This window comes from Cyclopterus lumpus, chromosome 20, assembly GCF_009769545.1.
Source record: "Cyclopterus lumpus isolate fCycLum1 chromosome 20, fCycLum1.pri, whole genome shotgun sequence".
Lineage (NCBI taxonomy): Eukaryota > Metazoa > Chordata > Actinopteri > Perciformes > Cyclopteridae > Cyclopterus > Cyclopterus lumpus.
The window spans coordinates 12,933,819-12,944,767 of NC_046985.1; the positions used below are offsets into that span (position 1 = coordinate 12,933,819).

The 10,949-nt window shown below is 44.6% G+C and overlaps 1 protein-coding gene across 2 annotated transcripts; it reads left to right on the forward strand.

Moving 5' to 3' along the window:
* The first annotated feature begins 4,952 nt into the window (after positions 1-4,952).
* On the forward strand, positions 4,953-10,726 carry slc35b3 (solute carrier family 35 member B3). Of its 2 annotated transcripts, none has more exons than XM_034560557.1 (10): positions 4,953-5,196; positions 5,901-6,131; positions 6,380-6,501; positions 6,656-6,810; positions 7,901-8,008; positions 8,187-8,284; positions 8,424-8,516; positions 8,756-8,867; positions 9,087-9,156; positions 9,701-10,726. In XM_034560557.1, the coding sequence occupies exons 2-10, from the start codon at positions 5,916-5,918 to the stop codon at positions 9,849-9,851; spliced, it is 1,125 nt and encodes a 374-aa protein (XP_034416448.1). In that variant the 5' UTR covers positions 4,953-5,196; positions 5,901-5,915; the 3' UTR covers positions 9,852-10,726. The 2 variants fall into 2 exon arrangements, with proteins under 2 accessions (XP_034416448.1, XP_034416449.1); XM_034560558.1 differs by lacking the exon at positions 4,953-5,196 and adding an exon at positions 5,212-5,375.
* Positions 10,727-10,949: the final 223 nt, after the last annotated feature.

Genomic DNA, 10,949 nt, shown 5'->3' on the forward strand with positions numbered 1-10,949 from the left:
AAATGAGACTACGTAATTTGTTTCTCAATCCCTTTCACTTCATAAGCGCAGCGCAGGTTAAATGAATGCGCAAGAAACATGCGTGTCATTTACCGTCACTCGGAGGAGACAACAACCAATCTCTTTTTTTTTTTTGTCTATGTGTATTAGTGCAAAAAAGCGAGTATGGTAGATTGGATTGGATTGGCAGGCACACAATTCCTGGTCAATTATTTGTTTAATTACTTTTTCCGTCCTTTTCTTGTGAGCACACTTGCAAAGAGAGATGCTTCCCCCTCCTGGCTGCTCCTCAGAAAGCCAAAGACTCCCCGGCCTCCTGTGGCTGCCCCACCGTGCACCATGTTGCCATGTGACCTGTGGACGGACTGTGTGTGTGTGTGTGTGTGTGTGTGTGTGTGTGTGTGTGTGTGTGTGTGTGTGTGTGTGTGTGTGTGTGTGTGTGTGTGTGTGTGTGTGTGTGTGTGTCCTCACACTCAGAGCAGGTACTGGCTTTTAGTTTGCTGTAAAGTTTGTGTTTGCACTGATGCTTTTCTGATTCCTCATTTGACTTTGCGTTTTAAATATGAGATAATATATTAATGAATTCCTAAACATTTACATGGGGTTATCATTAGGGCTTGGGCTCGGCTGCAGTGATCTGGTGCATCGGTGGACCTTTAATGTATAACATTTCCCTCTCTCCTTCCCCTCTGTCTCTACACTGTCATATATATATATATAAATAAATAAATAAATAAATAAATACATACAGTTGAGTACTTTGCATCCATCATTTCATTATCAATCATTCAGCATCCATCATTTCATTATCAAATCCATGTGACGAATGTGTTTATGTGTTTACAAACACATTGCAACTTCCAAAAGCCAAAGTTGACATATTCAGATGGCTTGTTTTGTCCAGCCAATAGCCCAAAACTCAAACTTTTAATTAGTCCACTAACGTAAAAGACAAAGAAAACATTCACATTAGAGGTGCTCGAGAAAAAATGATCTAAGCGACGGTTCCGTTATCAAAAGTGTTGCCAGTTCCTATTCTGCCAATTACCCGACTTATCCTGAAAGCTCTAATAAAAAAACATGGCAACCAGAATGAATCCACATTCAATGCAGCGAAAAACGGCTCAATTAAAACTAGAACAAAGTTATTGTGAAGCTGCTGCCCTCGTGACTGCAGTTTGAGCTCCTGTTTTGAATTGAGCGGACTGTTGACTGACTGACACCAAGGCCCCGCTCTCATGGTAAAGGCAGATTAAGAGGCGACTCCAAGAGGTCGGACCCGCCGTGCACCCCTTGCCCTCCGATGACAGAGAACAGATGATCTGAATTTCAAAACGTCCACAGCCACCGTGAACCGGTCTGGCCCGGGCTGCGTCTGCTCTCTGGTCACTGGCAGAGAGGGGGGAAGGGGGTGTGTGTGTGTGGGGGGGGGGGGGGGTTGGAGGTGGAGGGGATGCTGGTGGAGCAAAATGTAAGAGCAGCAAGCCTAGCAGATCAAAGAAAATAACATGGGAGAGGATATGAGTGCTTTGAGAAGTAATATAGCCGAGATAGCATCTGTTTTCCGTAGCATGCAGGAGGCTTGAGACGAGCCGGGGAAAAAAAAGACAACGGAGAGCGTTGGATAAGACCAAACACAAATGGGTTATTAAGAAGCCCTCAACGTAATATCTGGCTGACATTAAAGTGTCTCTTCTTGACTGCTGGGGAGAGGGGGATCTTTATGACGCTAATGTTGAATAAATAATATGAAGGATCATTATCAGGGAGTGGGTGTTTGCATTAAAAGAAGAACAAAAACAGTAATGTTATCCCCTCGCTGGAGAGTTTACCAAACCCCAAGAAGTCCGGTTCTGCAACGAAAAGCTCCGACACAAACATTGCAGATGCCTGTTAATGGTTAAAGGTGCCATTGGTAGTATTTCCTGAGTCTCATCTCTACACTGACCAGAATTTAAATAGCTTTTAATGAAGCGGGAAGGGAGGTGATGGCTGAAACCCTTTTATTATGCGTGTTCAGGTCTTATAGCAGCCTTTTTTCATCACACACAATCTTACTACCAGCAGACATGTTTAACTCAGTGTGAAACTTGTATATGTATATATATATCATAATAACTATACCCTCCCTCCTTGTTTACGTGTGAAAAGTGTAAATTCCACAAATGTTCAAAATCCGAGACGAGAACTCTGTGCCGGACACTCACCCAGTTGTCTATTTTCATTTCTATGGTCCATATGGTATATCAAAACCATTCATGGGTCGCGCGCCCATATGAGCTTTCTGAAGATTGAATAATGTCCTTCCTGATCCGCGCTTCGAGAGGCCATATTGGATCCAGATTTCACTGGTTCAAAAGTCATTTCATTCCCCTTCATTTCTCCCCCTCTCTGCCCCTCCGCTTTATTCCTCTCAGTCTCTCTCTGCCGGCTTTATTTATTGCAGGTCCAGTGGTGTGGCACAAAGCCATTACCCGCGCATATGTACCTTTTTGAATAATCAATAAATAATTATTTTATTATTTAATAGGATCGTATGGGGAGAAGGAAATGGGTTTTATTACATAAATCCATCACGTGTGATGAATGGGCACACTTGTAAAGTTGGACGTGGGAGAAGGGGGGAAAAGTGGTTCGGACCGGGCCCGCCCGCGCCTGCGCTCAACTGCAGTGCCTCGCTGAGCACTTTCTCCAATACGCGGTTGTAAATATGACATTTTTGTCTCTTTGGGACTGTCAATTGGAGTGCAAGGGGACCGGGGGAAGGGGATTGTAAATTCAGAGAGATTAATTAACCTTTTAGATTTGCGATTCAGCCCTGCATCTTTTTTTTCCGTATGCTGTGACCCCTGTGAGCAGAGGGGTGAGGGACCTGGCCGCAGACGTCCCATTCCAAATGAGTTATTAACAGAATTTTTTTGAATAGATGGAAAAATTGTAGCCTGGCCATTTAGTGTCATAAAGGCCGGGTTGGCGAGGAGGCAGGGGCCTCCCAGGGACAGGAGGCAATACCATTACAATCAAATCTGAGATGGAAGAGGGATTGAGCTGTCCATTCTGAATTTTTATATTGTCAGAGGGGCCGGGGAGGAAATAATGCCATCCTGGAGTGTATTAACCTCTGGCTGGGAAAAGAGGACAGGGGTGGGGAGAGAGAGAGAGAGAGAGAGAGAGAGAGAGAGAGAGAAACAATCCAGGCCGAGGGAGGGATCTTAGATTGGACAACAGGGAGAAAGGAAAGTTAGAAGAGGGAGGAGAGGAATGAAGGTGCCAGAAGAGAGTTCCATGCCGTATGCTGTGGAAGCTAAAGAGGGAGAGACAGGGATATGAGATGGCAGAGAGACAGAGCCAGAACAGGAGCAGGGAAAGTAGGTATTAATGCAATAAGGAATCAGAGGGAAAGTAAGGTTGGGGGAGAAAAGCATATAAAAGGACATGACTAGACTACAAGGGGGAGATGGGGAGAGAACTGATGGGAAAGTCCGAAAGGAACGGGGGCAGACATGGAGGCAGGAGATGAAGGAGGCAAGGGGGGACAAGTTGAAGGGAAAGATGGCATTTGGACAGTAGACAATCGGTATGAGCTACAAAGCAGCTCAAGAGTGTACAACAAGCCACAATATGAGGATGATACATGAACATCATCCTCAGATTATGCTGCTGTTCAATGCAAGTGATCTTACCTTTCATTTCATTATCAACAGGCGAGTTTGGATGTGGCTTCACACACAGTGAAAGTACAGACATATTCAATGCAACATGTACTTTGAGTATCAAACATGAAAGCAGAGTTGCCACTGTTAGTGGTGTTATATTTTATATGGAATTGATGCGAGAGGGTGGAAGACAACCAAATGCTGAATATGATTTTTTTAGGCAACCAAAAAAATTACAATTAACTTTCATGGACTGAAAATACACTACAATTACACCGACAATTACCAGACCAGACAACACCCTGAAAGCAACCTGTCACTTTTATACAATCTGACTTATTTTTGCAACTAGGAGTCGCCCCCTGATGGCTATTTGATAGAATGCAAATGTAAGGCACTTCCGCATTGGGTTCCCTTTTCAGAGCAGATTCAGATATCTGTAGTTAAGTCATAATTCCCTCTCTAATATATAATTTATATTGCCAGCCAGTACCCCCGATGTGCGCAAAAGTGCGAGGGTTCATCGCGGTTTGCAGATTACATTTTTAGATATATTTGTTGCGGAAATAGTATGGTTATAGTTATCCATAAACTTATATTCTCCCAAGAAATATATGTATTTGCAGAAAAGAAAAACATGCTTTAAAAGGCATATCAAGGGAGGAGGCTGCGGTCCTCATGCCAGCTGCAGATAGGTTCATCAACAAAATACTGCATACATCCCCAGGACAGTTTCCTTCAACACCTTTTCTTTTCTTATTAAAATACACTTGCCACTTTTATTTTATAATATATACCCGTTTGAAAGTACTGTTATCTGTTTATCATATTTAACTTTAAATGATGTCGCGATTATTGCCAATGTTGTTTATTGTATTTATTATTTGTATTATTTGTATTGTTTTATGTCTATGTTTATGTTTATTGGTATGCACTTTTAACCCAGTCAAATTCCTTGTATTTACAAATAAACGATTCTGATTCTAATTCTGAGCAAACTATCTTGCTAATATGAACTAAACTAGCAACACGTGCATGTGCTCAGGTGCACGTTGGTGTGACTGGAGACATCAAGCTCACCTTGTAACTCTGATGGAGTCTTCGAAACAGGTAGCACGCGCACGCAGCCTCTGACGTTCAACCCCCAACTAAAGCCACGCGCTCGTCTCCTGCGCGTTCCTTTCCTGCCGTCAGTGGCGCGCGGAATAACACCGAATTGAACACCGGACCGATGACGCGTGGTGACTCACCTGCGTTGCCCTGCGCGGAGCTCCGTGGACCAATGGCATCGGAGTTCAGAGGTCGCAGCGGAGCGGAAGTTGTTGGCCGCTCCTGCCGCTGCAGCAAACAGGCAGCTTTTAGCAGGCTAACGCGCGTCTCAACGCGCCCTGGATGTTTGTCACAGCGGAAGGAAATCATGAAAACTCCCGAAATGTGCGAAAGAGGAAGCCGGCACGTCCAGGGAAATGAGTGTCACCGGCGTCGCCTCCGAAGGAGCGGATAAGCTAGCGTAAAAACAAACCCGGAAGTGTTGCTGAAGGTAACGAACCTGCTACTGTAGCTTGCCTGTAATGTGGAGTAGTCAGCGGCGGGCATGAAATGCATCGCTCGTGGATCGGCTGTGAATGTTGCCAAGTTTCCACTCGTCTTTGGAGGCTTAAACTATGCTAACTAGTCAGGACAACTTCCACTTAAGTTGCTAGCAACCGGCTACTTCATGTAAGTTAGCCCAGCTAACGTCACTGGCTATCATACGTTTTCTAAACACGATGCTCTATGTATCGAATGTCTATATCGTATTGCACATCTACACCGAGGTGTGTGTGGAGTTGAATGTGATGCAGCGGTTTGGGGCTGTGTTGAGTAACGTTATAACTACACAATCAGCAGAAAACCCCGTTTCAGAATGAAAAACGAGGCAGCGTCGTGTAAATGCTCACGTCTTTGAAAGGCTCCTGAGGGAGTACATGACATGTGTCATAACTGGTGTGATGCAGCAGCCGTTTGAGTTTGATGGATGCAAGTGGGTCCCAGTGTCACGGAGCCTGACTGGATCACTGACTGTTCACTTCTTTGCACATCATGTAATACAACAACCATTCAAGTAAAGCAGGAAGTGGCATCATGAGCTTTTCCTGTGGTCCCACGGCTCTGCGCTGTGTGTGACGCTTAAGCAGAGACACTTAAGTAAATGATTTCCTTTTTGAGTATCACCTAATTCTCTCTCTCTCCATGTCCCCGCAGCTCCCAGCAGCAACAATGAGTGCCAAATATGGCCTGGTGAGCTACAACAGTTCACGGAAGCACATTTCAATCTCCATCCCGGCGTCCACGGAGGTGATGTCGCCCCACATAAAGTCTGTAGAGGAGCTGAGGGTCCTGGGAATCAACCTGAGCAGCTTCAGCCCCCCCACGCAGTTCTTGATCTGCGTGGCCGGAGTCTTCCTCTTTTACCTCATCTATGGATACCTGCAGGTAACACAGGGAGAAAGACAATCGGAGCACACAAACATGTGATTAAGGATAGTGCTGTTGTGAAAGCTCTGTGTCTATCTGCATGCACAGATACAAAAGACAGGCAAATTCAGTCTCACCAAAGTTTGTATACGTGTAATGTTTTAATAGATGTTGCTTTATATTTGGAAAATACAGTGCCGGTACTGATGGCACATTAAACTATCGGTCCCTGCTCTGTGATTTATTTATTTGTCTCATCCATCAAGGAGTTGATATTTTCAGTGGAAGGATTCAAGCCTTTTGGTTGGTACCTCACTCTGATCCAGTTTGGCTTCTACTCCATGTTTGGACTCGTGGAGCTTCAGCTCACGCAGGACAAACGGCGAAGGTGAATAATCCCGTGCTCCCGGATGAAAGACTACTCGCTGTTTTTGGAAGTATTGCTGATGAAAATGTTTTGTTAAACCGTTTTAAGCAACACGTCCGTTTAAAAAAAAAAAATAATCTGTCTCTCGACTACGTTATATTTTCCTGTCTTCCAGGATACCGGGGAAGACCTATATGATTATAGCATTTCTAACAGTGGGCACTATGGGCCTGTCCAATACCTCCCTGGGCTACTTGAACTACCCCACACAGGTCATCTTTAAGTGCTGTAAACTCATCCCAGTCATGATTGGAGGAATCTTTATACAAGGTAAGCTGATGCTACTGTATTTGTATTTGTACACAGACTTACAGCAATTGGATAATTACTTGTGCTGGTGGTTTTTAAACTAAGAAATTAGATTTTTCTCTCAGAAGTCTTTAGAGTAAACATTTCATTCACAAGATGGAGGAATCTCTGAATATACATGTGACTGTATTACTGAGAGAGAAAAACACATGCGTTCCTAATTGAACTAATTGAACAACTTAACCATATGCATCAGGCAGGACAGAGTACATTTTACACCTCATTTCAGTCATTTCACATGATTCCTTTTGAAGGGACGACAACCTTTCAACATTGGGCACCTACTTTTTTGTGTTGTCAGCCCAGCCGGCTGCACTAGTTCTGTCCTTTCATCCTCACACCGGCCCACTTGAGGTTCTGTATCCTCAACGTCAGACAGGTTTTGCTGGGGTTTTTTCTGGGGTTGCCTTCTTGCGTCTCTTTCTCGATGGATAGATGTGAGGACCAGGGTCCCTCAAGGGGTCGAGTGGAAAACAGAATTTACTCACTTGGAATGCAAAGAGGAAAGAAAGTGGGCGCGAGGGAAGGATGAAGGGAGGAGTGTGGGGTTGCATCTGATGTGAGGCCCTTCAAAGGAGAGTCAGGGAATCAAAGCCGACCACGGTCGACCTGATGCTGCGTCCCCTTGTCAACCTCAAGGCATCTATCCGTCAAACTGCTTTTGGAAGACTCCTTCATCCTGTTGTTGTTTTTTTTTTCTCCAAACTTTTGCGGTTTTGGTGTATTGTTACAGGGGCAACCTCCGCTCAAACTTCCAATTGTCAAGAATACCCAATGTAAAAAAACTTTTTTTTTTTTAAACCTGAGTCCAATGTCAACTTCTTTTATTTAAAAAGAGGTTGGTCATCTTTTGAAGATTCCTTTGCAAGCCAAGCTCGAGGCGGTGTCTCAGATGGGCTCTCTGTGTTTGTGATGTTGTAAAAGGTTTTGGAAGTTTCATCGCTAAAACTCATTCCTTGTTTTCCCCAAAGTATGATTTTAGGAGATTTTAGAAGTTAAAGTTTCTCATTCGGAGTACAAAAGGGTTCATTGCCACGGGTTTGTGTTCCAGGTAAACGCTATAATGTGGCTGATGTGTCTGCGGCCCTCTGCATGAGTCTGGGACTGGTATGGTTTACGTTGGCAGACAGCAAAGTGGCCCCCAGCTTCAACGTCACAGGTAACTTCTTTTGTGTGCTCTGAGAGGTGTGTGTGTGTGGCATAGAAAGTGTGGAGACGCATTAAGTGCCTCCTAGCTCATCCCTGCACAGCTTCAGCTAAAAATGCATCATGCGCCTGTGTGTTCAGATAGCCGTTGTTCTTAGTTTCGTGTGTTGATGCGTGTCCGTGGCACACAGGTGTTCTCCTCATCTCCCTGGCGCTGTGTGCCGACGCCGCCATCGGAAACGTGCAGGAGAAAGCCATGAAACTGCACAATGGCTCCAACTCTGAAATGGTAGCCTGTTTATCTCTCTGAAAAATGAACAATAAGTCTATCTGCAACTCCACGAAGTCGTCAAACCCAGACTGCTCTGTGAGAATTGTGGTAATTGTTGTGGTATCACTGACCGGTCGCATGGGGTTTGTGTGGACAGGTGCTGTACTCGTACTCCATCGGGTTTGTCTACATACTGACCGGCCTGCTCTGTGTAGGTGGACTCGGGCCAGCGGTGGCGTTCTGCTCAGAAGTGAGTAGATCTTAAGACAAAAGGACTCGATACTATGCAGATTAATCACTTTTTATGTACAGTATATTAATCTTGCGCTCCTGGCAGCTGCTTTTTAATTCAGGCTGTATATACTCACAAGATGCTTTATTTACTGTAAGTCCGGATGTGATCGCAGCATCGGGAGGAGGCCGATGTCACTTCTGTTTCACATTCAGTCATATTATCTCAGTTGTGTCGCATCCTCTCCGCCCTCCCAGCATCCCGTGAAGACGTACGGTTACGCCTTCTTCTTCTCTCTTACGGGTTATTTCGGCATCTCCTTCGTGCTCGCCTTGATCAAGCTCTTCGGTGCCCTGGTTGCAGTTACAGGTCAGAGCTGCTGTCATTCCGGGATAATCTGACCCCGTAATCGGTTTTGTAATTTTATCTCGGACAGAGATTTGGGTCATAATCCATAACATATATTTATGTAACACACTAGACTAGAAATGTGTCTTTGGCCATATTAGTGAGTCGCATCTGTTGAGCTTTCATTTCTTGTTTGTAATTAAGTAAAACCACACATGTTTGTTTTTTTCTCCTTTGCAGTGACCACCGGGAGAAAGGCCATGACGATCGTACTTTCCTTCATGTTCTTTGCAAAACCTTTCACTTTTCAGTAAGTTTTTGACTTTGATCAGTTTTCTTCTAGTTTAAAGCAAGTCCCCACTGGCCTCTCCTTTGACCACTTCAACTTGATTTGGCTCCTCTGCCCCTGGTTTTCATGTCTGTTCATTTTCAGACCTCGACTACTCCACTTGTTCTTTGCTCCCGCTCGCCCTCCAACTCCTCTGTTGTCAAAGGCGCTTGTTTTTCTACCTCTCCTGCTCTTCTTTTCTCTGTAACTTTCTACACACACACACTACATACAAGAAACAAAAAAAACGTGTGCATCTTTCCCCAACTTCATTCTCCCTCCAGCTGGTGTGTGCCACGTTACTGGTCCTTTTCACAGTTTACGCTTCTTAAACCGATATACTTTAGTATTACCAGTATCTGCCTTTGCGTGGCCATCTTGTTGAACTACTGCTCTACTTCACACTGTACATCCAATTATTATATTGGCTCAAATTGGCATCTGCTGACGTTCGCACGTGGCAGTCCACTTCATCTCTGGCGTCTCCTTTGAAGATATCTAACCTTTCCAATCTCTCCCTCGTCAGGTACATCTGGGGCGGCCTTCTGGTGCTCTTCGGCATCTTCTTGAATGTTTACAGTAAAAACAAAGAGAAAATTAAGCTTCCCTCCATCAACGACCTTAGGGGCTGGCTGCTGACAGGAAAGAAAGTCCGATTTCTCTCTCAAAATGTATAGGAGGCACCCACGGGCGTAGCGGAGGTCCTGCGCTGGCAGACTGATGATTGTCTGCCCAGATAGGGAGTTGTCCCGCCTGACTCGGCCTGCAGGAGCAGGCGCCCGAGCGGCCAGCCACATCAACACTGAGCCAAGGATGGGAATACAAGGTGTGACCAGCAATCGGATGGAAATACTGCTGACACGCAATTAAACTAGGACGGTGTGACACAGCCGCTGTATCTCATCAACATGTACCAGTATACCGCTGGTGTAGAACCGCCTGAAATCACTCAAACTCTCTGCAGCAAACTGAAGGAACAAACTATTTTTTACAAGGGGGATACATTTTTAAAGAAACGCTTCAGAGCCCCACACAAACATTCCCAACATGGAGGACAACACTGAGGACTTTTCTAAAGGGAAGCCAGCGCCTTCGTGAACCAAATCGCAGAGTTTTGCACGGGAAAACAACTCGTACACATAAACCCTTGAGTGGTTGGAGAAGTGTTGGAAGGAAAGAGTACCGAGGCGACGTGCTATCCTGTCACGACTGCGCCCCCAATCCTAAAAGAAAAAGATACATATTAATAAAAAGGCATATTTGCCCCCGCATGTGCCAGAAATAGGGAACTTTGTTTTATATGATCATTGTCTTGATGGAAGTGGCTTTTTTTTCTCCTTTTTCTTCTTCATAGTTTATTGGTAATTTATATCTGGCTCATGAATATTGAAAAAATGTGTGATCATGTGGTGACATTTTGGGCAATATGGAGGCATTTGCTCCAGTGTACATCAAAAGAATGTCCGCTGCTCTAATTTGCTAGCCATATGTTTGGGTGAAAGGTTGTTTGTTTTTGCACATCAAAAATAAAAATTAAGACAATTCTCTCAAAGTCTGGTGTTTCATATGTTTGTCTTTCTAGTCAGCACATCGTTATTCACTCCAGTTGAAGCGCTTGAGAGGAGAGTTGAAATGTGGTGTGTGTGTGTGTGTGTGTCTCTATCTATCCAGTGGCCTTAGGCATGTTTGATTAGGAGTCCTAAAAACAGATAGCACTGCTAGACATAAAATAAACAGCAGTCTTCACTGCCCAGGCTGTCCTATTCATTTGGTGT

Bases quoted from the DNA above. Each gene is read 5' to 3' on its own strand.
- slc35b3 (XM_034560557.1), top strand. From the start codon at position 5,916: ATGAGTGCCAAATATGGCCTGGTGAGCTACAACAGTTCACGGAAGCAC. The intron at 6,811-7,900 runs GTAAGCTGATGC...TTTGTGTTCCAG, and splicing joins TGGAGGAATCTTTATACAAG to GTAAACGCTATAATGTGGCT. The intron at 8,285-8,423 runs GTAGCCTGTTTA...TTGTGTGGACAG, and splicing joins ATGGCTCCAACTCTGAAATG to GTGCTGTACTCGTACTCCAT.